This window comes from Tiliqua scincoides, chromosome 1, assembly GCF_035046505.1.
Source record: "Tiliqua scincoides isolate rTilSci1 chromosome 1, rTilSci1.hap2, whole genome shotgun sequence".
NCBI lineage: Eukaryota > Metazoa > Chordata > Lepidosauria > Squamata > Scincidae > Tiliqua > Tiliqua scincoides.
The window spans coordinates 207913955-207941302 of NC_089821.1; the positions used below are offsets into that span (position 1 = coordinate 207913955).

Consider the following 27348-nt stretch of genomic DNA (forward strand, 5'->3'; position numbering starts at 1 on the left):
CTAGAAGACAACAAATACTTCCCTGCAGCTGCAAATTGCAAGGGAAGATGGGTGGCGGTAGCCTAGATGGTCTTTCAAGGAAGTTTGTCCATTGCTGCTGAGCATCTTATGTGGTACTGTTGAGATGTTTTCAAGGAATCCCAGGCTTTCCCAGTAGTTTGGAAAGAAGTGCTCTAAAGCAGTGGTTACCAAACTGGTGTGTCACAATCCACCAGGGAACCTGGAAGAGCACCATTCCATTCCCCATTAAGAGGAGTGGCCCAGAAATGGGTGTCCCAATGGCGCTGCTGCGATCACGGCGCTGCCAGGAGCAAGGGTTTTTATAAACTTGCCTGGGAGATCACACTGACTTCCCAGAGTGCCCAGGAGGCTCACAGCCCCCTCTGCGGGCCTCCCTGCTGCTCCAAATATTTCCAATCGTCAATCGCAGCCCACTTCCAGTTTTCATGCAAAAATTGGAAGTGGGCTTCGATCACTGATATGAGCTATTTGGAGCAGCACCGTAGCCAACAGATGGGGCTGCGAGCATCCTGGACCCTCCTGGAGGCTAGTGCGACCCCCCAGGTAAGTTTGAAAAGCCCTTGCTCCTGGCGTTGCCATGATTGCTGTCAGGTTCTCCCCTGCCCCATCCCACTCCTGCCAAGTAGGAATTTGGGACCCACTGCTCTAAAGTATACTGCAGCACTGTTTTGACTAGAGTGTAACAGACCTCCTGGTCCTACAAAAATAATTCACATGCACTATCCATTATCTTCTAGGCAATTCTCAAGAAAAAAACTGTGAATTGCTCCCAATTCATTTGTAAGAAACTGGAAGAAATCTCCCTTTCTTCAAAGCAATGTAAGTATTAAACAATAGAGTTAATAATAGAATGAATTTATGGTTGCAATTCTAAGCATACTTACCTGGAAGGAAGCCCTACTGAACACAGTGTGCTTATGGAATAACATGCATAAAATTGCATTGCGTAACTCAGATCTTGGCTTTGAATGGCTTTTAATACATTTGGAGTAGATATATTCCTAAAACCGGTGGTGAAAAATTTAAGATCACTTTAGAAGAGTTTGTTCTGAGTACCCTTTAAGCTACATGACTGAACAAATACACACATAATCAAACAACGAAATTAAAAAACTGCACAGCACTCACTGTTTCCTGGACAGGGATTGAACTTGTGTCTCCTTTCACATATAATGCAGGTGGAAACTCAGAGCTCTAAAAGAAAAAAGTTATTATGAATCGACTGCACCACGAACACTTTTTTAAGAATCTATATTCACCTATATACTGTATTCCAAAATTTCTTGATTATTGATAGCTAATGCATAAATAATGAAAATGGTGTAAATAAAATGAGGCAGAATGACATTTTAGCAGGATGACACTGCTACAGTCTGACATGACAAGTTGTTTAAAAATTCCACTGACTTCAATAAAATTTTAAGCAGTTTGCGTGCAGAACAGGAGTCAGTGGAAGCTATATAGTAGTAAGTACGGCGCTCAAGAGATTCCAAGCATGGTAACAGAACTTCTGCATGAGCCCAGCCTAAGCCTTAATGAAATTGGTTGGATTTTGCCCAAAAGCCCTTGGTGGACTGCACCAAGTGCCAGCTCCTAAGAAAAATGAAAACATTTGTGGTCATTACTGATTTAGAGCCCCATCCTGAGCTCGCAAACGTAAGGCACGTCTGTGAGGCTTACCGCTGGCCAGCGCCCGTGCTAGCCCAGCGCTGGCTGGCGCTGGGCTAGTGCCCGTCCTCCACTGCTTGGCGATCTCATGGACCACTGAGCTGTGGCATGGTAAGTGGGGGCAGGGAGGGGGGCAGGGAAGAGGCGTTCTGGGGAGGGGGGAGGTGGGCGGAGAGTGGAGAGAGGGAGGGCGGGAGGCGTACCAGGGGGGAAGGAGCAGGAAGGCAGGAGGTGGGTCCGGTGGAGCTCAGCTCCACCAGATCCTGTCCATGTAGGGCTCAGCACCCTACATGAACGCCTTTACTGTAGTGCCGACAAGCGTCGGCGGTAAAGTGAATAGCCCCATTGTGGGGCTGCTTCCCTTACCTGGGAGAAGGGGACGAAAGTCCCCTTCTCCTGAGGTGCTGCCTGCGGCAGGCTGAGGCACACAGGATGTGGCGGGGGCCTTCTTGGCGCCACTGCAGCCGCGCGCCCCAGGCAGCTCAGGATTGGGCTGTTAGTGCTTGGAATGAATAATCCTCACATTTTTTTCCTCTCCAAAACCTTCTAACAGATGCAATCCAATGTTCTTCTTAGGGATAAGTCATTTTTTTTAAAGGCACAGTTGGCGGAATCCAGAGAACTGGGAGTGAAGTTTTGCTTGCATAATGGGGGGCTTTCCCACCTCTTCCTTCCCATTCTCAGTCCTTGTGCCCAACATGCCACTCCTGAAGACCATGGGGATTGGATGGGGTAGGTTGCACCTGGAGGGGGAAGACTGGTGAAAATTAGAAGCATCCCTCTTGCAGAAGGAAAAGTGCCTTTCACTCACAGAAGATGATCTGTGTCCTATGTGAATGTTTCACTCACCAAAGACAGTACTCCTCACTTACAGCCCAATGCTATTGGGCTGAACAGCTGACAGAATGAGTATTCCATCAGCAGAGCCTGCTTCATGGCAGTTGTACAAACCTCTCCATCAGGGAGTTCGGAGCAGCCCCATGCATGATGAAAGCTCCATGAAGGCCCGCTGACCCAGGTAAGCCAGAGCGGAAGATGGAATAGGCAGGGGAAGGGCAGAGGCGACATCCAAGATTGCCCCATTACAGGACGCAGCACAAGCCTTGATTATGGGCAGGAGGTCTAGTCTAGAGGGTAGAGCCTCCGTCTGCCTGAAGATAACATCCACAAGGTCGCCAGTTCGAGGCCACCAGCACCGTGCGACCTTGAAGCAGCTGACAAGCTGAAGCCGAGCGATTCCATCTGCTCTGAGCGTGGGAGGATGGAGGCCAGAATGTGAAACCAGATCAGAGTGAAACACCTGGACTGTTGTGGTTCTTGAAAGATAGAACCGCCTTTCAATTGTAAAAATCCCTACGGGGATTTAATCAGCCTGCCTATGTAAACCGCCTTGAATAAAGTCTTGAATAAAGACCAAGAAAGGCGGTATATAAATACCTGTTGTTGTTGTTGTTGTTATTATTATTATTATTAATAAGCCTTTTTTGGCATGCTGCATCAGTGCGGGGAGGGGGCAGGGTGAGATAGGGTTGGACTGTTAGTGGAATATACGACCAGGAAATATTTTGCTAAATTGTGCACTGTGCTATGTTGGTTGTACTTCAGCACCTGGCAATCTCATGCAATGTCCTTTAATTCTTTGTAGCGAATATCCATTGTACAACAAGTGGCTATAATTCTTACAAATATTAAACTCACAATAATAGCCAGTACCATGCTAATATGGTAACTTGGTAGATAATACTACGTATATTTAAGTTAGAAGTTAAATAGAGATCGTGGTGGCAAACTGGGGCATTTAACCTTGTACATGTAGAATCCAGTGGGGTGGGTAATGTTTGATTTTAAAGAGTAAAAAGGGGTGTATGTGAGGGGTTCTAAAACGGCTCCACTTATCTATAATTGCCCTCCCTGCAGCCTTTCAGTCAAGACATGGTCCCTCAGCTAGGCTCCAATGCTAGAAATCAGCCTGGCTGAGAGAAAATGCTTAAGCAAAGAGGGGAAAGAAGGGTAGCCTCAGGCAGGGAGTTTTCCACACTCATGTGCCCCTTCGAGCTATAACATTGGATGAACTCGCCTATTTCAATGTCATTCCAGCAGACCTGGGTGTATGCATACAGATCCATTGCCATCAACTCTACTTTGGCCTTTAAACAAGAGAACTAGTGACATTTCTCAATGCTGCCATGCAGGAGGGGCATGTTTGAGCCTATTCTTGCGTCTTCTTTCCCTGATATGAGATTCTGCAGAGTAGCAGCACTGTGGAGGCAATGAGTTTTACCCAAAGGGAAGGAGTGGCTCTTGTTACTCAGTGATGAGTCATCATGAGGATTATTATTGCTATTCTAATTATGATTCTTTTAAAAAGAATATATTTATGAGCTTTCAGAAAAGCCCCATCAAACTTCCTTGAGCTGAGGTAAGCTTTAGGAAATAATAGATTAAAAACTTCAACATGCCCTGGGATATTCTGAATGCTCCCAGATGTTGTATTAAAGTTTCATTAAAATGTGGATCCAAGGCGCTTCCACCTAAAGGTATATGTGCTTTATTTCCAGACCTGTATTTGGGAAGATCGAGAATCTTCATTTAAGGACACTTAAGGTTAATGTATCATTTCTAGACTTTTAAAGTTGCTGGCAGTGGGGTGGATAATGGTGGGTAACAGAGATGGAATCAGTGGTGAATGCCTCATCCTAAATCCCCCCCCCCCCACACACACACCTCCGTTCAGGGATGGGCACGCTCCCAGCAGACACCTCAAACCTATACCAGCAAAAGAGCTGGTGTAGATCTGAGAAGTCTCACTGGGGACCATGTGGACGCAGGAAGGGAGAGGTAAGAGGTAAATATTTCACTTCTTACCTCTCCCAACTAGCCGGGTCCCTGGATGGTGCACAGGATGCAGCAGACGCTGTGCTGGCAGCCCTGCACCCAGCACACCATCTATGGATAGGGTGGGGCCCTTGGGCCCATTTTCCAGAAAGAATAAAGAAGAAACTACTGGAATTTAGGTTTTTCAAGTACAGTAGTAGGACATTAAGAGCCCATTCTTATGCATGCCTAAGATGTAAGACCCATGATAATCAATGAGGCTTACCCCCAAGTAAGTGTGGATAGGATTGCAGTCTGAACAATATAAAAAGAAATAAGAGAAAACAGAGTTACAACATTTAAAGAAATAATTAACAAACTCCAGTGGACAAAGCTTGCAGAAGACCTAGTGGGACTCAGTATAGTATGGCCAGCTTGCTGTGTTCTCTTTCTCTGTGAAAGATATTGAGATCTATATATGCAGAAGTATAGTGCAGAAGTATAGTTCATGGATATTTCCTCAGGTTTCTCCACAATAAAGAATTTAAGAACTGCCTAGCTCATTGTGGCAACTTCTTTCTACCTCTGACCAGCCAGGTGCACCCTCACCCCACAGACAAGAGATAGGGTTGTACGCAAAATTTTGACACTCACAACCATAGTGGAGGTTAGTAATGGATTTTGTACTGCCACATCCTTTGTGAACTGTCCAAGAGATTCTGCATTCTTTTCAGGACGGTATTCACAGTGGCGTCACTAGGGTTTGCGACACCCAGTGCGGGAGGCCAGCGTGTCAGTCCCATGATGGACCTTCTCCCATGCAGTGGATGGGGCAATTCCCTGGGCAGTGGGCCTTGTGATGCACTATTGCCTCGCCCCACTAGTTTTTTGGCTATAACTTTTGATAGAATAGAGATATTTCGACATGGTTTGTTTCATTCGAAAGATAAATAACAGGCTGGTATTATTCAAAAGTACCAAGATTTTAACATTTTGGCTAGTAATGGTGTCAACCCCCCCCCCCATGCATGTCACCCAGTGTGGCCCGCACTGCCCTAGCAACACCACTGTTATCTTATTACAGTTGCAACCTTGTGTATGCTTACTTGGCTTGAACTCAGACTGGATATGACTTTAAAAACATCATTTGGCTCTGATTGTGTTTTGTAAATAGGGGACATTTGGGTCTTGATCTGGATTGAGACTATATAATGTGGGGAAATTTACCCCTTTGCCACCACTACAGTCCCAATCTAGATCAGGGCTCTTCCTGGCTGTTGTTTGTCCCTGGAGAGAACCTGCCATTAGAAAGAAACTGCTGTTGACACCACTGCAGCCAAGGAGGAGATACCTGGTGCCTGGCTGGATGGGAGGTGGTCCCCACTAAATCAAGGCTAGTCTTTAAGAATCACGCCATAAAATTTCACTCCATTTAAGAAATCAATTAACACAGCAGCTCTAGTTTATATCCTAAATAGAAGCATGCAGAGGCCTATATGTTATAGTCCCATGTGACACTGCCTGCAACCCTGTGTGACAGCTGCTCAGCTTGGTGGCTGGATTTAGCAATTTGCTATAGAGATTACGCCCCATCAGATAGAGAGTTTCCACAACTCTACCAGGAGTCTTCAGGCAAGGTTGGAGGAAGTGTGCACGATTCTTACTACTATGGAGACAAATCATACAGTGAACTACTCCAGAGTAATAGCTGTCATATGGAGCAGCCGCCACTGAAGCTGTTGCAAGGACTTCTGCATTACAAGTATAATAAGAAGAATGATAGTTAGTTCTAAGAATCCAATGGGAGGAGATCACCTTTATGGTTTCAAAAGAGCAGCCACTTCAAATCACCCCATTTGAGTACAGCAGATCATCATACACATGGTTTAGATCAGTGGTCACCAAACTCGCAACCGCTGCGGACTGAAAAACTGGTCTCCGTTTGGACCATAGCTTACCATTCTGCATGGCAGTCACGCGGCATGGAGGCAGATCCGGGCACAAGGACACTCTGAGCAGCAGCGTCTGTTGCCCAGCATCACAGAAGGCTGTGCAACAGGACATTCGGGCAGATGCAACTGCCCAGGACGTCCCTGTGCACAGATCTACATGGCAAGTCACGTGGCGTGGAGGCGGAACAGTAAGTTCTGCTCACAGAGTGGTGAGTTTTCCCCAAATCCCGGATCTGGCGCCCGGATCAGGATTTGGAAAGTCCAGGTTTAGGCAATATGCAGTGGAGTACAGTACTGCAAATATCCTAAAAAAATTGAGCTGACATGTCACAATTAAAAAAAAATACCAACCTTATCTAAATCCTCATGGCAACAACTGCCCTATGGAGCAATTAAATCTAATCTTTCTGCTGCATCATTACAGTGTAGATCAGTTTCAAAGTGTTGTCAGAGATGGTTTTGCATGCATGAATTCAATTGTGAATGGCTACAGCAACTGTATGTAATAACCAAGGCCAGCCCAAGACCTCCAGATGCCTAAGGTGTCACGTCAAATGCTGCTTCCCCCTTACCCAATGATGTGCCAGCCTCTGCACCTATCACTCTTCCAAGTTCTAGCTCTGCACTATCCTTCCCTCAACATTTCCAATTCTTCTCTGTCTCTTCCTTTTCCAGTCCAGGGAGTGGAAGGAGCAGTGGAGGTAAGTAGGCAGACAGCGAGAGGAACCATCCACCAAAATGCTACCTGAGGTGACTGCTTCACTCGGCCACATGGATTGGCAAGAAACATTGCTTTCAACATTCTACTGTCTTTTACTCACACACGATTCTGTAGGAATGGCAAAACTGCACAAGCAATTTTGTTGCACATATGTAACAGCTGATGCTTTAAACCTCAGCCTTTATACTTAATAAATGATAAAGGCATTCTCAAAACAAAATATAAATCTTGCACCACCTCAGATCTCTCAGATAAATCTCATTACAAACAGATAGGTTTCTGCAAAGTTCCCGCAGGTAATTTTTGCCATATTGGCACTTTACTGTATGATCTAGGAGGGATTTAATCTCTACCCACTGCAGTCTTTGCTCATTTGCATAATAGATCAGTATGTAAAAATACATATGTAGTAAAGACTTCATGAACATTTTGTACTGTTCAGGGATGATCTGTATTAAATTTGTAGGGCAGACACAGCTCATCTGTCTCCATTCAGCAATCTTTCATGCATGCAGAGGCTCTAGTGCACTCTTAGAGCAAGAGCTTACCATTCATTTTGAAAAATGTAGACATGACGTGAACACATCCTTTTGGGTACAACTGAGCAGCTCCTTTCAATAAACTGAATGGGGAAGGGCCTAGACTTCGTGTACAGTGGTGCATTATGGTATTTTTGATCAGTGTGATGAAACTTTAACTATACTGTGCATTTTAAGGATCTACGCTCTTAGCAAAAATTTAGCAAAAGACAATTAGCAGCAATGATAATGAAATGGAAATTATGGTGAAACAGATTGGAAGACACTTCACTTTTGGAATTGAAGAAGGGCTGTTATTTGAAGGTAAGGATTAATTTGCAAAGAATGGCAACAGTTGTAAACAATAGCTGTGCTGATTCCCCTTCCACAACCAAATTGAACAAGACATTGCGGAGGAGCAGAGAGGTTCTCAACACAGGGCACCATTTTTGGAAGCAACCCCAGTTCTATCTAATGTATAGTTCTGCCCTAAAGCAAATGGAACTATCTGCCAATAATTTCGGCTGCAATCCTGTGTTTAGCACCATGGTGTCCTTTTCTCTGGCACAGATTCAAGTAGCCCCATAGGAGTGGGCTGGGGCTTGATACGGGGTAAGGGGGAAAATATCCCCTTACCCTAAGGTGACCTCCAGCAACCTCCTAACCTGCACTGGATACAGTGCAGGACACTGTGGCCTGGTAGTACTGGCACAGGTTAGGATTGGGCTGCCCAGCACTTTAAAATTTCATCTGTTGCAACCATGAACAAAACACACATATTTAATCCTCCCATTAAAATCAATGGGTTTTAAAACTGCTTATATTTACTCAGGGAAGATATCTCTCTGATGAAACTGAACTTATTATAATTACCTTGACAGCATTTTAATGTGCTTTGGACAATGTTTTATTCACTGCTTCTAGGAAGCAAAACAATATTACCCTCTCTCAGTAATGTTCTGAGATGTCAGTAGCTTACCTTAAAACCAACCGAGCTGAATTCAGCAGAGATCATACTGACAAGCCTTGCAAGCAGTGGCGTAGCTAAGGTGGTGCAGGGGGTAGCAACTACACCGGGCAACATGCTTTAGGGGGGCAACAAGCTGAGCTTGACACTAGTGGCCAAAATTGTGAAAACCTTGGTATGTACAAATAATACCACCATGTTATATCATTGGAAAGGAAATTTAATGCAGAATGCAATGAAACAAACCACTTTAGAATATCTGTATTCTATTAAAAGTTATGATCAATTAACCAGAAAACACAATTGCCTTATGGAACAAAAAGTGGATTTTCATAACTCAGAACTGACCTATGAGACTGATTGTTTTGAGAGCCAATGAGATGTTATTATGATACAGCATGGAACCAGTAAGGTGTTAATATGAGTCAGTTCTCATTTCCGTGTATCATAATACAGTTACCCCTGCTAATTGGGTAGAGGCACTTTTTCAAGTGGTGCTCCTCTTATATTTAGCAGGGGAAGAATAACCATCCCTCTTCATCCCAGCACAGTGTCTCCAACCAGTAAGGGGCACACTTTTCATTTATTTACTTAATTAATTGAATCTGAATTTGTTGTGGGGGAGTTACAAAAGTTTCTCTGACCCCACATAGCAGATCGATTCCTTAATTATGGCACTGGTTTGGGATAGGCAGCAAGTGGGTGGCAAGCTGCTGGGAGGAGGAGGAGGGTTTTCCCCCCAATTTTCACTTTTTGAAAAGCCCGGGCATGACATCATGTCCAGTTGTGACATCACTTCCAGGGCATCATTTTGAGCTTGGCCCGGAGCTACACAATGATTAGCTATGCCACTGCTTGCAAGCAATTTCTATTTCAAACAGCATCTTGGGTGAAAACAAACAGATTAGAAACAAGTGGGGAGGAAAAGGAACAAAAAGTGGCAGTAATTAAAATCCTATCAATGAGGAAGAGGTAACAGAACTACTGTCATGTGTGTGCTTGAGTCTTTATACAACATGGATCATTAAATTACTGCCAGTGCTACCACTGTTGCTTTCCTGGGTTTTCAGATGACTATGATCCTTATTTGATTATAGCCCTTCAAGCATTTAATGAGCATGGGAATCTATAATCTGCCTGGAGGGAAAGCTGTGCCAGGCTGCACTTTATTGAGCCCAGCAATGTACAAACACAAAAAAGAAATGCAAACACAGCTGCTGTGACAAAGCCTACAGGGATTTTTAAAAAGGGATGAATTGAAAAGTAGTGAAATCATTCAGCTGCTAAGATTATTCAAACACACTCCAAAACTATTTTGATCCACTCTTCCTTAATCAGAAACACTTCCCTTTCAACGTTAAAGGATGTCAATTTACATACTGTTAGGAGATGTTTCTACCACCAACATGGTAGGAGGAGAAAAGTTTAACAAACAGCATAATGGACTCCCTCACCTCCCATCCCCCTCACCACACACTGTCCCTCTTTGGACTAAATGCTGGCAGTAGATATATCCAAGAAGAACTGTCACTCTGAAATGTTGCGGACTACAGTGCTGATACTTTTATTCCTCTTCTGTTTTATTTTATTGTAGTTTTTTAATTGACTGTTGCCCAGGAACTTTGCTGAAGGGAGGCTAAAAAAATATACTAAATAAACAATACAAAAAGAAACTGAAAATAGCTATTCCCAGTACTAATTGAGAAAAACCAGTTGAAAACTATGACACATAATTTAATCCAGAATCATCACACACAAACACACACACCACCACCACCACATCAGAGTCTCTTTTGAGCATTATGGAGACTCTGGAGCACACACACAGCTCTTAGACAAGATCTCCGCATCTTGGGCACATCTTGGGCACCTACATGCAGATGATGCGTACATGAAACTAGGCTCCAGCTCTGACATAAGCATAGGAGCCCCTGCTTATGTGATTGCTCTGGGCACATACAATGAATCTCCATACTGGAAAACTAACATAGAAAAGCATTTTGTAAAAGGGGGGACTGAACAAGATAAAGCACAAACAGGGATACGTAGGAGAATTATTAGGTGTATGATAGATTCTCTTTGAGACTGACAGCTGGCAAAGACGTACCTTAAGCTGCAATTCTAGACACACTTCCTAGGAATAAGCCCCACTGAACATGGTGGAATTTACTTCTCAATTAATATGGATAAGATTGTGCAGTTAATTCAATATTAATAATCTGGCATTGGGAATGAGGGAATTAATATTGATGACAGAAAAACTTTTAGCTCCTACTTCCTTCTTCAAAATTTGCCACAAAACTGTAAAATTTCAAATTATAAAGTGTTTAATTTCTAATTAAAAGATACCAACAGGAAACATTCGGAAGACAAGGTAGTATTATTCAGTGCCACTGGAAGTCACAACCAATGTCTATACCTGTTATTTTAAAATAAAATCAAAAAATCAAACACACTAATATCTCAATCTGCTTATTATACAAATAGTAACAGCACTGTTTAAAATAAGGCAATCAACAGCATAAATTAATTTCTTTTTCAATCAAAAGTGCAATTTACATGCAATTCTACTTTGAATTTCTGTTACATTCTCTTTTCCTTATTCTACATCACTATGTATCTAAAGAAAGACTAAGGATACCGAGTCACAAACTGGGCATAGTTAAGTCTAATGAATTACAAGCATTGGGTGCAAGGATAATATTGGATCTTTTGTTCTTTGATTTTGAGAAAGCAACTATAGGGGGCAGAAAGCCTACACAGAGGATTATTTTCTGGAAGGCAGCCCTTTTGTGACTGAAGGGAAGTATAAGAAAGCGTTTGTACAATGGTAACTTGTGAAGAAGGATTTTTTAAAGTTTAAATTCTTTTTTATATGCAAAAAGAAAAAAATAGAACTCCTTACCGTGTGTAGTCCAGCGGATGGTGTTCGGCTAAAAGGATTTCCTACTGGGATGAAGCTGCCTGTGAAAAGACAAAACTGTGAAATTTTTGCTTGTTATCCCCTCTCGGTGCAATCATTCATTTTATTTTTGAAAACATGATGATAGTAGAGTACGTTTCACAAAAACCTGAAAGAAAAAAGCAGCAGTTTCTTTCAGTCCCAACTATGCATCCTCAGTTAGGAACAGTTGGAGGGTTTATCTAACTAACAGACGTGACACAAGGTTAGTTAATCCAATATTTCCATTCAAATGACTTGGAAAAATAACACAAGCTATGCCCACGTACCACCTTGTGCTCAGAATTGACACCATTATTTAAAAGCACCACTGCCTTTCCTTGTCATTTAATCTTAGAATCATGCATACAAAGTTTTTTTTTTCCACCAGAAGTGATCACAACACCTTTGCTTTGAATTACTCATTTTATCTGAGATAATAGGTATATAAACGATTCAGCATTTTTCCTTTGATCATAAAACTTCCTGGAATCACACATCTTGCTGTTTATTTTACTCCATCTTTGTACAGTACATTTTTTAAAAAAAGAATTTATTTGTCATGGGGGAAATGGTGTCCTTTTCCATTTATTATTATAGTATACTGTCTTCTAAGACACATCTTTTCAAACAATGCCTTCTTCTTTTTATGTGCGCAATTGACAAATGTCTCTAAGAAAGAAAACATATTTTTAAAAGGCTTTTTAAAAACTCTCTGTCAGCATGCAAATTCTGAAACCTGTATTTTGTCAAACTGGTTCATCATATAAACGAAAGACAAAGCAAGAGAACCAAAGAATTGAAGTGCATTGTGGTTATGGTCCCCTAGTGCTTTGATGACATAAACCTCACTGATTTTCACAGACGTATTCACTAACCAATTACTTGGAGACCTATATTGTTGCTTCTATCATATAATAATCCTGGTGCAAATTCAAAGCAAAAACAGAGGGGCAGACGGATCCTAAGTTACGCTGGAATGGGAAGGCTGGCAGGCCTGCCCTGTATCCAACACACAGTTGAGACTGCTTGTGGCTTGAACCCAGGCAAGGGGAATTCATTCCCCTTACCTTGGGTAACACAGCAGCAGCCCCAATAGGTCTACTTGGATTTGTGCCACCTAAAGAAGTGGTGCAGATCCAAGCAGCCTGTAGCTGCGCTGAGCTGCCCAGGAATGGAGTCATGATTTGGCACAAGTGCTGGATACTGGCCCTACTCCCCCACTATCCACCCATGGGCCCACCCACCTTCCCCCCCTGAAACGCCTCCTCCTCACCCTCCCCATGCCCCTCCAGACCCCCGCGCTGGCCAAGCTCGGCTGGCACAGACTTACCTTCCTTTGCTGTTGCAGAGGCTGGATGCAGCCTCCGCGGGCCAGCGCACATCCTTATGCCAGCCCAGCTGATACCCTAGAAGGCAGAAACATGCTTTATGGCATGTTTGTGACACTCCGAGGCCAGCGCAAAGTACTTGTGCCAGCTCATCTCCCCTTTAAGATTGCACCCTTAATGTTGTTTTATTTTTTTTTAAAAATTAGTGTTTTGTAATCCCAGTCGCATGATCACTTGTCCTAGAAAAGCATTCCATATCCCTTAAGGCGGATTTAGGGCACAATCCCAACCCCTTTCCAGCACTGGCATAGCGGTACCAATGGGACGTGTGCTGCATCCTGCAGTTGGGTGTCACTCACGGAGGCCTCCTCAAAGTAAGGGAATGTTTGTTCCCTTACCTCAGAGCTGCATTGGCCTTATGTCAGTGCTAAAAAGCACTGAAATAAGGGGTTAGGATTGCGCCCTTAGTAACTTATAATAGTGGATCATAATTAAAATGGTGCCCACAATCCCAAATCAGACACTCTTCATACATAATTCTTCCGCCAATCCATCTCAAAGGTGGAATCCCGTTTCCTGGGTCACAGCTCTTTCTTCCTAGACATCACTAACTGCTAGTGTACATGTTATTCCTGCTATAAAGATGCCACTAAAATAGCATCTTCATAGCAAGTTCTCCACCCCCCCCCCAGTTGGAATGTGGAGTATCATTCATCATGTGAATCAAATGCATTGCTCTGTGTGTTTCTTTGCCGGAGACTGTGGTGGCATGATAGACTCTCACTCTGGGATTATCCCAATTCAGTTGGAGGTGCTACTTTGTTTTTCCTTGTCTGTATGTAAAACTCACCAAGGGGATTCCATTTTTGGTGGTAACCCCGTGGTAACAGTCAACCTATTCTGAGTGAGAGGGTTCTCCATGCAATGGTTGTGGTTGGCCCTAATGAGGAACGGATGATCAGGTATGAACACATACTTAGGTGGCCTCAACATGTTTATTGCATTATTTATTCCAATACAGAATTTGCAATTACTTCAGAAATAGTGTTCTTTATAAGAAGCACTTGGTCCAGTGTCTGATGGAAACCTGAGGAAGCAAGACAGGGTTGGGAGCTGATGGAGGACCCACAGGTGACAGCATCCATCACTTCTAGGTTCTCCCTGCATCCTCCATCTACAGGGAGTTGTAGTTACCAACCTTACCAAAAACCTCTTCTTACCTCCATGTAGTCATTGGAGGGGACAACCTAGAAGTGATGGGTGCCATTGCCTTCAGGTCTCTGTCGGTTGCCACCCCCTTAAGGGGGGAGGATTTTTCAAATGTGGGGGGTCACAACCCCCAGGTTGAAAACCACTGTTCTAAAAACCAAGCAGGTTCCAGCCTGGGTTTATCCCACACTCTTGTTGACTGTGACCACAAGGTGACAGTTGAAGAGACAGGGATCAGTCTCAGTCCAGAGATTATTTAAAGAATTATTGCAATCATCTCTTGATAGCCTCATCATGCGGTGGCTTTTTAACATATTGGTAATTTCATTTATTTTAAAAAATTATATTCCAGATTTCCATTTAGAGAAACTAAGGGCGCAATTCTAACCAACTTTCCAGCACTGGCATAGCTATGCCAATGTGGCATGCACTATGTCTTGCAGTAGGGATGATGGCTGGATCCCAAAGGATCTCCTCTATGGAGAACTCGTGCAAGGAAAGCGCCCTACAGGTAGACCACAGCTGCGATACAAGGACATCTGCAAGAGGGATCTGAAGGCCTTAGGGATGGACCTCAACAAGTGGGAAACCCTGGCCTCTGAGCGGCCCGCTTGGAGGCAGGCTGTGCAGCATGGCCTTTCCCAGTTTGACGAGACACTTGGCCAACAGTCTGAGGCGAAGAGGCAAAGAAGGAAGGCCCATAGCCAGGGAGACAGACCAGGGACAGGCTGCACTTGCTCCCGGTGTGGAAGGGATTGTCACTCTCGAATTGGCCTTTTCAGCCACACTAGATGCTGTTCCAGAACCACCTTTCAGAGCGCGATACCATAGTCTTTCGAGACTGAAGGTTGCCAACAACAAGGGAGGCAGTCAAGGAGGCCTCCTTAAGGTAAGGGCATGTTTGTTACCTTACCCTGGGGCTGCATTGTGGCTAGGTCAGTGCTGGTAAGTTGGTTAGGCCTGCACCCTAAGGCAGCTAAAACAATTAAAAAAAACAAAAACAAAAGAGCAGCAATAAAACAAAACACATTGAGAGCATTTAGCAAACATCAGAGAGAAACATAATAAAAGGATTTCCATCAGTAACGTGTTTCAGCATCAGGAAAGCTTGCATGTGATCGCACGGTTTATTAATTTGTCATTATGGAAGAAAACAAATCAGACTAGATTCAAGAAAAGAAAAAAGACAGGTGACCCAAACCAAGTCTGTTGCTAAACAATAAGTGCCAGGACTTCATCAGAATTAAAGTTAAAGCAGTGTACATATGCTGTCTTCTCTAACAAAAATATCTGTTTGTGGTGAAAATCCAAAATCTGGCAACTGGGAAGAAACAATGCTCAGTTAGATGCTCTGGGTGAGACCTGCTCATGAGTTGCTTAAATGTTCAACTAAGGGGAATTTTTAGGTTAAAATTGTTCAGGTGCATTGGCAGGCATCCATGGGAAAGTTTTGCACAACCTCCAGCTGCACTTTGCCTACCTGAAGCCAGTGGTATTAGTCACACTCCTACGAAATTTCCTCATAAATATTTGAACACTGGAAGACATTTATTTATGTAATTAGATGGCACCACCTCAAAGAGCTAGCTTCCCCGGGATCTTGCAAACACTTGAGCTGAATGCCTTCACACCTGTAAACTACCGCAATGTTATTAAGGAAAAAATCCATCCCGGTTACCAAGTTTCCTACCTGATTACAACCTTGTCAGATATAACCCTAGAATAGACAGTAACCATGCCCAATTAAAGAAGAACACAGTTTACTTTAAAGGAATATTGTTGAATATTTGTATGTGCTGCAATATTTGGTGTGCCATACAGGATGGGCTACCAATGAGTTTGATACACTAAGCATCAAGCAACAACATTTTGTACAGCCTGGTCAAATATTATTGCTTTTGCCTGGCATGTGAAAAAATTTAAGGATGGCACCAGGAAGATTTATTTGGGGAGCGACAAGGTGATCCTTTAAGGACCCTGGCCCCATGCCATTTAATTTACACTTAAAACTTTAAAAGTGTATTCAGCTGTGCTTGGAAATGCAAGAGGAACAACCGTAGCTACTTCAAAACTGGCACGATGTGTTCTGTTAAGCCTGGTTTCAGTCGGTAAGCAGTTGTATTTGGCACTAACTGGTTTCCATTCAGACTCTGAAAGAAGTTCCATACAAAATGCATTGCGGCAGACAAAAATGGCATGTCAAGAGCACATAAGAAACTATGGCCACACAATCGCTGACTAAGAAGAGCTGCAACATGTTGCTGGGTATGCTTCTAAACATGCATTAGAATGTGCACACAGGGGAAACCTATCTTGTGTGCTGAGATCCTGTGTAGTGGACAATAACACAGCTCAGTGGTTCAGCAAGGAATGAAGAAAGAGGCAAAGCTAAAAAGGGCAACACATTTTCATTGTGGGCATCAGTGAACAATAGCCGCCTTGGGTGCCCTTCAGGGAGAAAGGCGGAATATAAATCGAATGAATGAATGAATGAATGAATGAATGAATAAGAGCAAAGCAGAAACAAAATAAAGCAAATAAAAATAATTCAGTCTGACTGCAAACAAGGAAACAGTTGATGGCTCAATGGTAAGGCAGCACCAAAGAGCAAGATAACCAGTCTGTTTCTGCTGGATACAGTGTGATACACTGCAGCAGCTGTGGGGTAAGAGTGCCAAGACTGGTCAATTCACTTGCTTTAAGATGCAGAAAGAGGACTCTGAACCAAGGCCAGGAGCCAGGCAGTTGCCTTGCTTAGCTTGAAGGAGGGAATCAGGACAAGATAGATTGGCAGAGGTCAGGTGCATTTTAGCATAAGAACATAAGAAGAGCTCCGCTGGATCAGGCCAAGGGCCCATCTAGTCCATTTCCTGTATCTCACAGTAGCCCACCAAATGCCCCAGGGAGCTCACAAGACAACAGACACAACCTGTGTCCTGGTGCCCTCCCCTGCATCTGGCAATCAGATGCGGCTTGCCTCTAAAACCAAGAGCTTACACATACCTACTATGACTTGTAACCTGTAATGAATCTTTCCTTCAGAAATTTGTCCAATCCCCTCTTAAAGGCATCCATGCAAGATCCCATCACTACATCCTGTGGCAAGGAGTTCCACAAACTAATTACACGCTGAATAAAGAAATATTTTCTTCTGTCTGTCCTAACTCTCCCAACACTCAAACTTTCGTGGATGTCCCCTGGTTCTGGTTTTATGTGAGAGGGGAAAAAAGTGTCTATCCATCCCTGCATGATTTTGTATGTCTCAATCATGCCCCCCCCCCTCTTTTCTAGACTGCAGGCAGCCAGCAAGCATGGCTGCTCAGCTTGCACTGGCACAATGGCCTTAACTTCACTCAGAGAGAGAAACAGGGTGAAAAGCTGGAAAGCAAAAGAGAGAGGGGGGGGTATTAATTCAGGATGTCAGTGTGGCACACTAGTCCTTGGATTGTGGCTATCAAACCTTTTGTGGGGTGACCTCAAGGACTCAATGGCCCTTGGTGGATTATTCCTGATCCTAAATGGGTACTTCTTTTGCTCTTGCACCTAGCTGAGGTGCAGTAGCTAGCCTAGGAGGCCAGCTGCTCCATTACCATGGCCCCCTGATGGAGTTTGGTCATGAACTTCGGTAAGGACAGCTCGGGCTGGAGATCCTTCTTCTGTGTTGCTACAACTTTTTTCCCCCCAAGTCAGGAAGCTCTTAGGACATGGCTTTTGTTCACAGGGTCAAATGTGCTGTGCAAGCAAGGTGCAGACACCCATGAAATTTTTCAAGGACCAGGCAAGACATCCAAGCTAGGCTGATGGGGACATGAGGTGTATGTGTGAATGCATGGACAATTAAAAATGTTGTTTTCCTCTTCCTTTTGGATCTCAGACCACTTGCCATCAGTCCTGTTACTGAAACTATGTTATGTCTCTGGATTATGCTGTCTTACCAGGCACCCAGCAGTACATATGTATCCCCTTTGCATGCTTAAATAAAAAGGCTCATCAGGCAACAATTGCCAGTCTCAGTTGGTGAAAGGTACTTTGAGCCACAAAGGCCACTGGGACCGCCAAAGAAAAGGCTATACCTGAAAACATGACCCAACTTGTGAACATGGTCCTTTTAAAGACAAGTGCAGCCCCACACAGAAAAGGCTGAATACCATCTTCCAGTTCAGACAAACCACCCACTCACAACATCTCTGTCTTGCTGGACTGAGTTTCAGTTTATTGGCCCCCATGCAGTCTGTTAAGGACCGCAAGCAATGATTCAGCATTTCCACAATTTAACATTTTGAGTGCATGAGGCAAAACATCCAAATGGCACCTCACTCCCAAGCAGCTTGCTCTGCCTCATGGCAGACCAGATGACTCTAAACGTTTGTTCAGGTCAGTGAATCCATTCCAAATTGCGATAGATGGTAGACAAGACAATCAATGTACAAAAAGCTTCATGAAATTAAAGGTACATATATAAATATACAACATGCAAGAAAACTAATAGTCTCTTAGACAACTGAAAGCTGCCAGTTTCTGTCCTTAAGATTCAAGGATTAAAAGTTTTTTTCCCTCCTTTGGTTCATGAGAATCCTAGTCTAAGTTAATAGTAAATATATGACACAACTACTTCAGATGTAATGATAAACAGTACAATGAGTTCAACAGCAGCTGGCTGTCTTGTCTACACAAGACAATTTATGCACATCACCTGGGAAAGACTTGGCAGGACAAGGACAGAATTTAGAAATCAACCCAAAGATATATCAGGAAAGCAGAACATCTGCATAGAGCAAGGCTTTCCAAACCCTGGCCTGGGGGCCGAATTTGGGGTTAGAGGAAAGACCTCTGCTCTGTGAGCAGAGTTTACCATTCCACCTCCGCCCCACATTAATTCCCAGAACTGGGCACCAGGATGCTCTGGGCAGTCACGTCTGCCTGGATGACCTGTTGCACAGCCTTCTGGGATGCTGGGTAACAGACGTGACTGCCCAGAGCATTGTGGTGCCCAGATCTACTGGGAATGAACACAGCGTGGAGGCAGAACAGTAAGCTCCGGTCCAAAGAGGGACTGCTTTTTGAAGGACGGGGGATGTGAGTTTGGTGACCGGTGGCATAGAACAACTACACATGATACCACATGTATGTGTGATGGCAAAAGTATGACTGTGCTGGCTGGCCCCATCTCCACAGCATGCCCAGCATTTACGTACTGTATGTCTTATAGGTTTAAATTACACAGACTTATGTCACAAAACTGAAATGTGCAGATTGCCCAACAGCACGATGAGGTCTACGCAATGCACAGAGTCCCCATTCATGCATGGCCACACAAAGGGTGTGACGGTGGCCTGGAAGGTCTCCTTCACATTATTAGAATGTCTGCACAGCGATGAAGGATTGGGGAATGTGGAATACGAGTTCCCCAATTACATTATTTCTAGCTAATTACAAAGTCCAAACTTCTCCAAAGTTTGGCCCCCATCTTCTCTATTGCTACAACCATGACCTTCCTGATTCCACTGAAATGTATCTGGCAGTGGCAATGAGAAGGGCTGCATCAGTACTGTCAGGAAAGGTAGCTTACCAGGGCTTCTTAGCAGTTATAGTAATACCATGACTGGGAATACATGACTCTGCAGACTCCTTGCATTCATCATGTCTGAAATGAGTCCAGGGCAATTTGACTACCAAAGGAGAGGATGTATGACCCATACAATCCATCTTCTTTAACCTAAAACTTTTTGCCATCAGCATGATATGACATGCACTCCTATCCTGGAGTCCCTGGCAAAAATACTGGTAGAAAAACTCCCATCCTCCTCATTTTTCCAATAAGCATAGATCACACAAAGCCAACATAAAATGTGCCCACCTGCAAGTTCAGCCACAGAGGTCGCATCTCTGGGCTGCTGCACTACTAGAGAGTTAAAAAAGAATGTAGAGCTCCCGGCTATAATGAAGTAAGACCTGTTACATCAAATGTAAGAGAAATAAAAGCCAACATTTTAATTAGAGATTAGAATCAAATATATTTAGCACCTGACACACCTACCTAATGATACCTTAGTAATCTTATGGAGAGGTCACTGCATGTTTTCTCACAAATACTAAAATCCCTGTGGAATCACATAATTTGCTGCACTGGTCTGGGAGCTTTGTTTCAACCTCTCCCCCACAGTCAGATGGATCTCATTGCCCCCTGAGCCGGACTGCTGCAAAGTCTAGTGGGATCCTTTCAGGATACACTCCCTCTCCACAATAAGAGCGCATACTTTCCTTACTTGCAAGCAGCAGAACTTCCAAGCAAATGTATAAGAATATATGCTCAAATGCTCTTGTAGAGCAGGACTTAGATTAGGAAAGGTTATGAAAACATAAACATGAGATAAGGAAGATAAACATCTATTTTGCATGATTAGTAACAAAACTGCCAGTAACAAAACTGCCAATTAGGATGTACTTCAGCTGTGGTTACTATCAGTCTTATATTTACATTAATGCTAAACAGTTTACCATACTGAATGACAGACGAATTTGTTTTGTATTCAGGTAAGCATGGTCATCATACTTACTGACACTATAGTCTGGATGTAAGGGGATGATGCAATTGTAGAATTGTCAGCTGCTGTCAGGAGAATCAGATGGTTGAATTTGATCCTTGTCACCCAATACTGGGTTCATATGAAATCAGGAAGGGCTGTTGCTTCAGCTTCCTTTGCCATGATCCCCACTGCTTCTATGCTACCTGTTAGCTGCAAGGACCCCAATGCCGATAGCCACCTTAGAGACCAATCCAAACCTACTTTCCAGCACCGGTGCAGCTGCAGTGCAGCCCCAAGGTAAGGGAGCAAATGTTTCCATACCTTGAGGAGGCCTCTGTGACTGCCTCCCCACCATAGGATGCAGTGCACAACCCATTGGCATGGCTGCACCGGCACTGGAAAATTGGATAGGATTGGACCCTTATCTTCCTATGACAAAGTATGTGCTCAATATTATTAGAAAACAGGGTGATGGAAACTAGTGCATACTGGGAGTCAAAGGTGCTTGGGGCAGAAGACAGCGATGAAGCTTAAGGCGAGAGTGTAGGCTTGCGCTCCTTACAGATGGAGGAAAAGCAGTCAAAATTATCCTTGGTTTTCTTCCCTTTCTATGATTTGACTAAGAAGGATTAATTACAAGCTGAAGTCTCACACCTTGGCTGAACTTGTGACATCATGATAACAATCTGCATTCCTTCATGAATAATTTGCAATGCAAATAAAATGACCAGTCAACGTATATAGTAAAATTCTCCATTCCCACATTACTCACTTTGCTCTATGATTTGTACATTGACTAAAAGCAAATGCAACGAAGAAAAACTTTTTCAAAAACAAAAGCACCTGAATATACACACTGCTTTCACATCACATTATTCAGAGAAAAGGCTTCCAAGCAATCACACTTGCAACATTCTGGAAAATGTAAATCATCTTTGCTTCTGATGTCTTTACAGTGACCACAATAGCCACTGCTTGCATACTAACCCCATTTCCCTCTTGATTTAGCACTTTCAGAAAGTGAAGGATACTCATTTCCAGAAACCCTGATGATCTCATAGACAGCCTAAAATCTGAGACCATGGTTCATGGTTCACTTTACTTCATCATTATTTTCAGCATACAAGGCTAACTTGTTTAGTGTTTCCATATTCCAGTTTTGCAAACTGTTTGCTAGTTATGCTAATCTATCATACTAAACAAATAACCTGTTTGTTGTAATTCTTACTCTGGGTGGTATAATCACCCCCAGTACTGGGTTTCTGGGACAAAATTCTGCACTGCCTGCCCAATGTTCCCTCCACCATGACTTGATGGTACAGAGAGTCACAGAGTTGGCCCAGCCACGTGGACCTTATGATGCGCGTCAGTTCTCAACCAGTGCCATATCTGTTCGAACTCCAATGTTATTCCTAGCTATAAAAAGCAGGTAGGCCAAATCTTATGGGGGTGCAGAGGATTCACAGGTAAAGACAATAGTGAAAAAGAAATTAAAACTCTCTTTGCCTTCTTAGCAGAAGATGCAGGGAATTAAATCCAGAGGAAAGCTTTTTCTAACTCTAATCTGAAGAACCTTACCAAAGGGCTAGGCTGTATATCTATACAGTAGTTCCCTGTGAAACCTTCCTGTAAAACTGACTCAGTGATATCATTTACTTTAGGACAGTCCTGGAACATGCTGGAATCCCTAGCATGTATGCACTACTGAAACAGAGACGCCTGCGTTGGCTCGGTCATGTTGTGAGAATGGATGATGGCCGGATCCCAAAGGATCTCCTCTATGGAGAACTCGTGCAAGGAAAGCGCCCTACAGGTAGACCACAGTTGCGATACAAGGACATCTGCAAGAGGGATCTGAAGGCCTTAGGAGTGGACCTCAACAAGTGGGAAACTCTGGCCTCTGAGCGGCCCGCTTGGAGGCAGGCTGTGCAGCATGGCCTTTCCCAGTTTGAAGAAACACTTGGCCAACAGTCTGAGGCTAAGAGGCAAAGAAGGAAGGCCCATAGCCAGGGAGACAGACCAGGGACAGACTGCACTTGCTCGCAGCGTGGAAGGGATTGTCACTCCCGAATCGGCCTTTTCAGCCACACTAGACGCTGTTCCAGAACCACCTTTCAGAGCGCGATACCATAGTCTTTCGAGACTGAATGTTGCCAACATTCCTATGAGGAAAGACAGGTTGGAGACCTGTGTGAAACACCAACAGTTTTACAAATAAACAGAGCACAGACATTTTGAGCAGGCAACTGAAGTAGCCTGACCTTGGATGTCAACTGAGGTATATTTTGTGGAGTATGTTTATGGCTGGAAATTCAAAGCAGCCACTGCAGAAGTGACTGGGTTGTGGTGGTGGTGATTACTTCTATTGCAACATTTTAAAGCACTGTCTAACAAACCCAAGGGCTCAAACTACTCAGGATTATTTTGAGGGTGTAAAGTTTATTTCAGCAGCACTGATGCAATGAGCAGCACTTTATCTTCAGGCTATTTTTGTTAACCAATGGGTGAGAAAGCCTTAACTAACAAACAAACAAAGTACAGGTCTGCTCCCTTATCTGCGGGGGTTCTGCTCCAGAAACCCCTGTAGATAGCCGAAACCATGGATACGGACGAACAAATACCTATCCCCATGCTCTGGACCCTACAGAGGCGAGGGGTGCCCGACTCCCTTCCCCTCCAGAGGGGCTTCTGAGCTCAGCAAAGCCCAAGGGCATATAAAATCCTTACATTTTCTGAGTCCCAGGAATAAAATATGATTTTCTCAAATTATGATATTGTAATAATGATGATGTTACTAATAGAACTGCATGATCCTTTATTTCAAATTAACTGAGAAACAGTATTCTGAACAGCACCATTAATCTGTTTTGATCAAGAACTATCATACCACAACTTGTATAGGACAACTTCCAGATGCCTATGGCCTGATCGTCAATAATCGCACTCTGCTCAATTGGACCTCATGCATACGCTCATGTATAAGTCAAAATATTCATGCCTAAAAACTGAACCTGAAAGCCTGGGTTGACTAATTTACAGGTCAACACAGTGAATTAAGCAGAGGCCTCTGGGAGCTTCTGGGAAGCTTAGCATCTGTCTGGTGAAGTCGGGCATGGGAATAGGCTGAGAAGCAGGACACAGGGAGTGGAAGAAAAAGGATAATTTTTACTAGTTATTACAGTATTCAGAGGCAGTCATTTGAGCTTCTTCTCCAAACAGGAAGAGTGAAGGCGCTTACGGGAATTGTAGTCTGCATGAGGGCTGCTGCTATGGAAGTGCAGCCCTGATCTTCTCACAAAGCCAAGAACTCTCATAAGCATCTTCATCTCCCTTCCTGTTTGGAGAAGAAGCTAAAATGCCTCCTTTTTCATTTTCAAAGAATTTCACCCCCCCCCCTCAGTTTAACCCCCACTCTGGTAAAAAGCCAGCCAGGGCTCAAGGTGCCCACTGAAATTAAGCAAGCCTCCTTCTCTTTAGTAGACCCTTCTGCACCCTCCTTCCATTTTGCAAATGTTTGGCAGAGGTCTGTTTTTTTAAACACCAGGATGGAATCCACATTTCCATCTGAAACAAAGTCCAAGACTACAGTTCAGTGCACCATTTCTTAAGAATAACACCCATGGAAAGCAATGGGTCTGCTGCTGAGTAAACCGGGTTGCAACTATGTGCAGCTGCACTTGCTCATGCTCATTCCTTCTTGCTTGTCTCTCTGCTGTGAACTGAGCTGCACACTCCCAGTTCTGTGTTTCAAGTTGTATGTTATATGTTGAGCTGCTGGTTTTACACACCAGCCACCTTAAAGAAGGATTTTATTAATGGTTCTACTGATATGTTGTTTATAGGTACTTACTCTGATAGTGTTTACAAAATGGTTTTGAAGACCATAATTTAAAAAGTTAATGAATAAAAATGTATCTCATGATCTTTTACTATTTTTTAAAATAAATTAGAGACAGTACAGTTCTTAGGTAACAATTACCGGTAGGTTATTTTTCAGGATCTGGCCTTGGCTGGAATCAGACGCAACTATAGTCAGACACCCCCCTAAGTTTAACCCCCAGCTTATCCGAGGGTAATAGAAAAATCCATTATTTTGGCTCAAACCTGTCCTCGACTTACAGGTGAGTATCTATGGTATTCCCAAATGCATAAGCATGGAATTGCAGTCTTTGCTTTCCAGAAAGTGCTTTTGCTTAGCACAGGTAGAATCTAATTATCCACAGATTTATCTCAACGCGATGAGAAGGGCCCTTTAAATTAAAGGAAAAAAGTCATTCAATAGCCTTGTTAATGCAAGAGAGAACAGCTGACAATCCAGTAATCTGTCTCTACAGGCACTCAGAACAGCTTCACTCCAAGACAGGCGACCCCTCCCGTCCCCCCCCAGCACATGAAAGAACGATAATCACTTTGCCTTCTTTCCCAGCGCTTCGCTGGTGTCACCAGCTTGGAGTGAAGCCTTTCTAAGCACCTGACGGAGACTGATGGATGGATTGTCTGCCTAAAGACTCTGTCTTACATCACAAAGGTCTGCAAGGCTGCTTTAAGATCACCTAGCAAAGGGACATTGTTTTTAAATGGATTTGCTTTAATGTGATTTTTGCCATCCTGTGAGTTCTGGGAATGGAACCCTCACAAATAAGGAGACTCAACCTGTATCCTTGTAAGTATACAAAGAGAGTGAAAGAAACAGACGTCTGTTCCTTGCTTTAAAACCAATAATATTATGCAGTATATGTGAACTGTGTGACAAATAGTTTTGGATTATGCTTCGAAGGGCACAATCCTACCTTGCACTGGAACAGGCAAGCCAAGAGGCTTGCCCTGCATCCAGCACAGAATAGGGGCCATAATTGGCTCAGCCAGAGCCAAGGGGAAATTTTTCCCCTTACCACTGGGTAAGGCGCCCTGGCCCCTATGGGTCTCCTTGGACCTGCGCCACCTCCAGAAGTGGCACAAGTCCAAGGAGAATGGAGCAGCTTCAAGTCGCTCCAAACTCTCTGGGAACAGGAGTTGGGATCTGGCAGTTATCTGGATCTGGCCAGTCCCACCTCCCGCTCACCGCCTGCCCTTCCCCCTCCCAGGAAAGCCCCCCCTTGCTTCCTCCCTGCCCATCCCAGATTCAGCCTCCATGTGCTTGCTCGTGAGGAGGCGCAAACGTGCTTTACAGCACGTTTGCAACCCTCCTGGGCTGGCACAAGGGTCTTGCGCCGGCCCAACTGCAGCTTAGGATTGCGTTGCATGTTGTATAAATACTTAAGTAAGTTGCAAACCAATCAGTTAAAACACCGATTATAGCAGTCAGTTATAACAATCAGTTAAAACACCTGTTTATTTAGGAAATATGAACTTCAAATTAAGAAACTATATTAAAACTGCTCCTTTTTCTTGGTGATTTAAGTCATGGTTTTAAATCTGCAGTTTTCAAACTCTCCGGGAGTTTGAAACCCGAAGTAAGTCTTTGCAGGGGCAGGGGGGAGGCAGCAGGGGCAGGGGCAAAAGTGGAAGTGGAGCGCAATCGCCCCACTCTCCCTTTCCCTGACTTGGGGAGCCCTGCAGGCGCTCACGCAGGGCTCCCCGCACACAGGGACGGCTGCTGCAGGGACTGGAGGGTGCATCCCAGTCCCTGCAGCTTCGTTAGAAGGGAAAGCGGAGCGATCATGCTCCACTTCCGGTTTTGTGGAGCGGGGCGTGATTGCTCCACTTTTGCTTTTCCCGACCTGGGGAGCCCTGCCGAAGGTTGCGCAGGGCTCCCTGCACCCCTGGGAGGCTGCAGGAGGCTTCAGCAACTGCACCCAAGCCCCTGCAGCCCCCCTGAGTGGCGCGATCCTGTGGATTGCGCTGCTGTCTTCCCCTGTCTCCTGGCTGCCCCCGCCCCTTAGGGGGGCAGAGGCCAGGACCCACAGGCTGGGGCATCGTGACGCCCCAGTTTGAATACCACTGGTTTTAAATGACCAGAGATTCAGGTTTGCTCTTCTCAATATGTTTTACTAAGTCTTCCCTAAGCTGAATCCTTCTCAGTCCTTTTCATGCAGCTGAATTAAGGTTGTTTTCCAATTTTCCATATAATTAAAAAAAGAGGTAGGGACACATTTTGGCAAGTTATTTTCACAATGCTACGTCATACTTAGATTTTGCAACCTACAGCAATTGATGCCAAAGAGAGAGTAATGCTTGATTTAATCCACACCCTTGTATAATTTGGCTGACAGTACTTCCTTTATCCCAAAGGCACAGCAGTAATTATCCTAACATATACCAATTTCACATAAATATAAGTTATGTTCTCTTGATAAAAACTTTTGGAATCTTCAAAGTTTTGTTGCTATTGTGCTCAGTATTTCTATACTTCTTCAGCTAAATATTTTAATTAACATGCTTAGAAGTAACATGAAAAAAGAACACATAGTGGATGAATCTGTGCAGTCTTGATTTCAATGTAAACAGATTAAGTAAGCCAAAATTTAAAAGACATACACTATTCTGACATTTGTATTACTGCTTTTAGCATATTATCAATCAGCTAGAGTAAACCCCCCCCCCCTTCCCGGAGTCAAGATAGCTAAAGGCAAGATAGCTAAACTGTTGCAATTATTGGAGTAAGAGACATTTAAAAGGCATGCAAACATTATTTTTAGCAGATGTTAAAACATTTTTGTGATTAGAGGACTCCATTTAG

The 27348-nt window shown here is 43.8% G+C and overlaps 1 protein-coding gene across 2 annotated transcripts in view; it reads right to left on the bottom strand.

Moving 5' to 3' along the window:
* Window positions 1-27348, bottom strand: part of AHI1 (Abelson helper integration site 1) — a 107461-nt gene that overhangs the window by 18809 nt on the left and 61304 nt on the right. For both annotated transcript variants that reach the window (XM_066611222.1, XM_066611223.1), the window contains 2 exons: window positions 11567-11625; window positions 1150-1215 (listed from right to left, as the gene is read on the bottom strand). In XM_066611222.1, the coding sequence (XP_066467319.1) occupies window positions 1150-1215; window positions 11567-11625 (125 nt within the window). The remainder of the gene's footprint in view (window positions 1-1149; window positions 1216-11566; window positions 11626-27348) is intronic.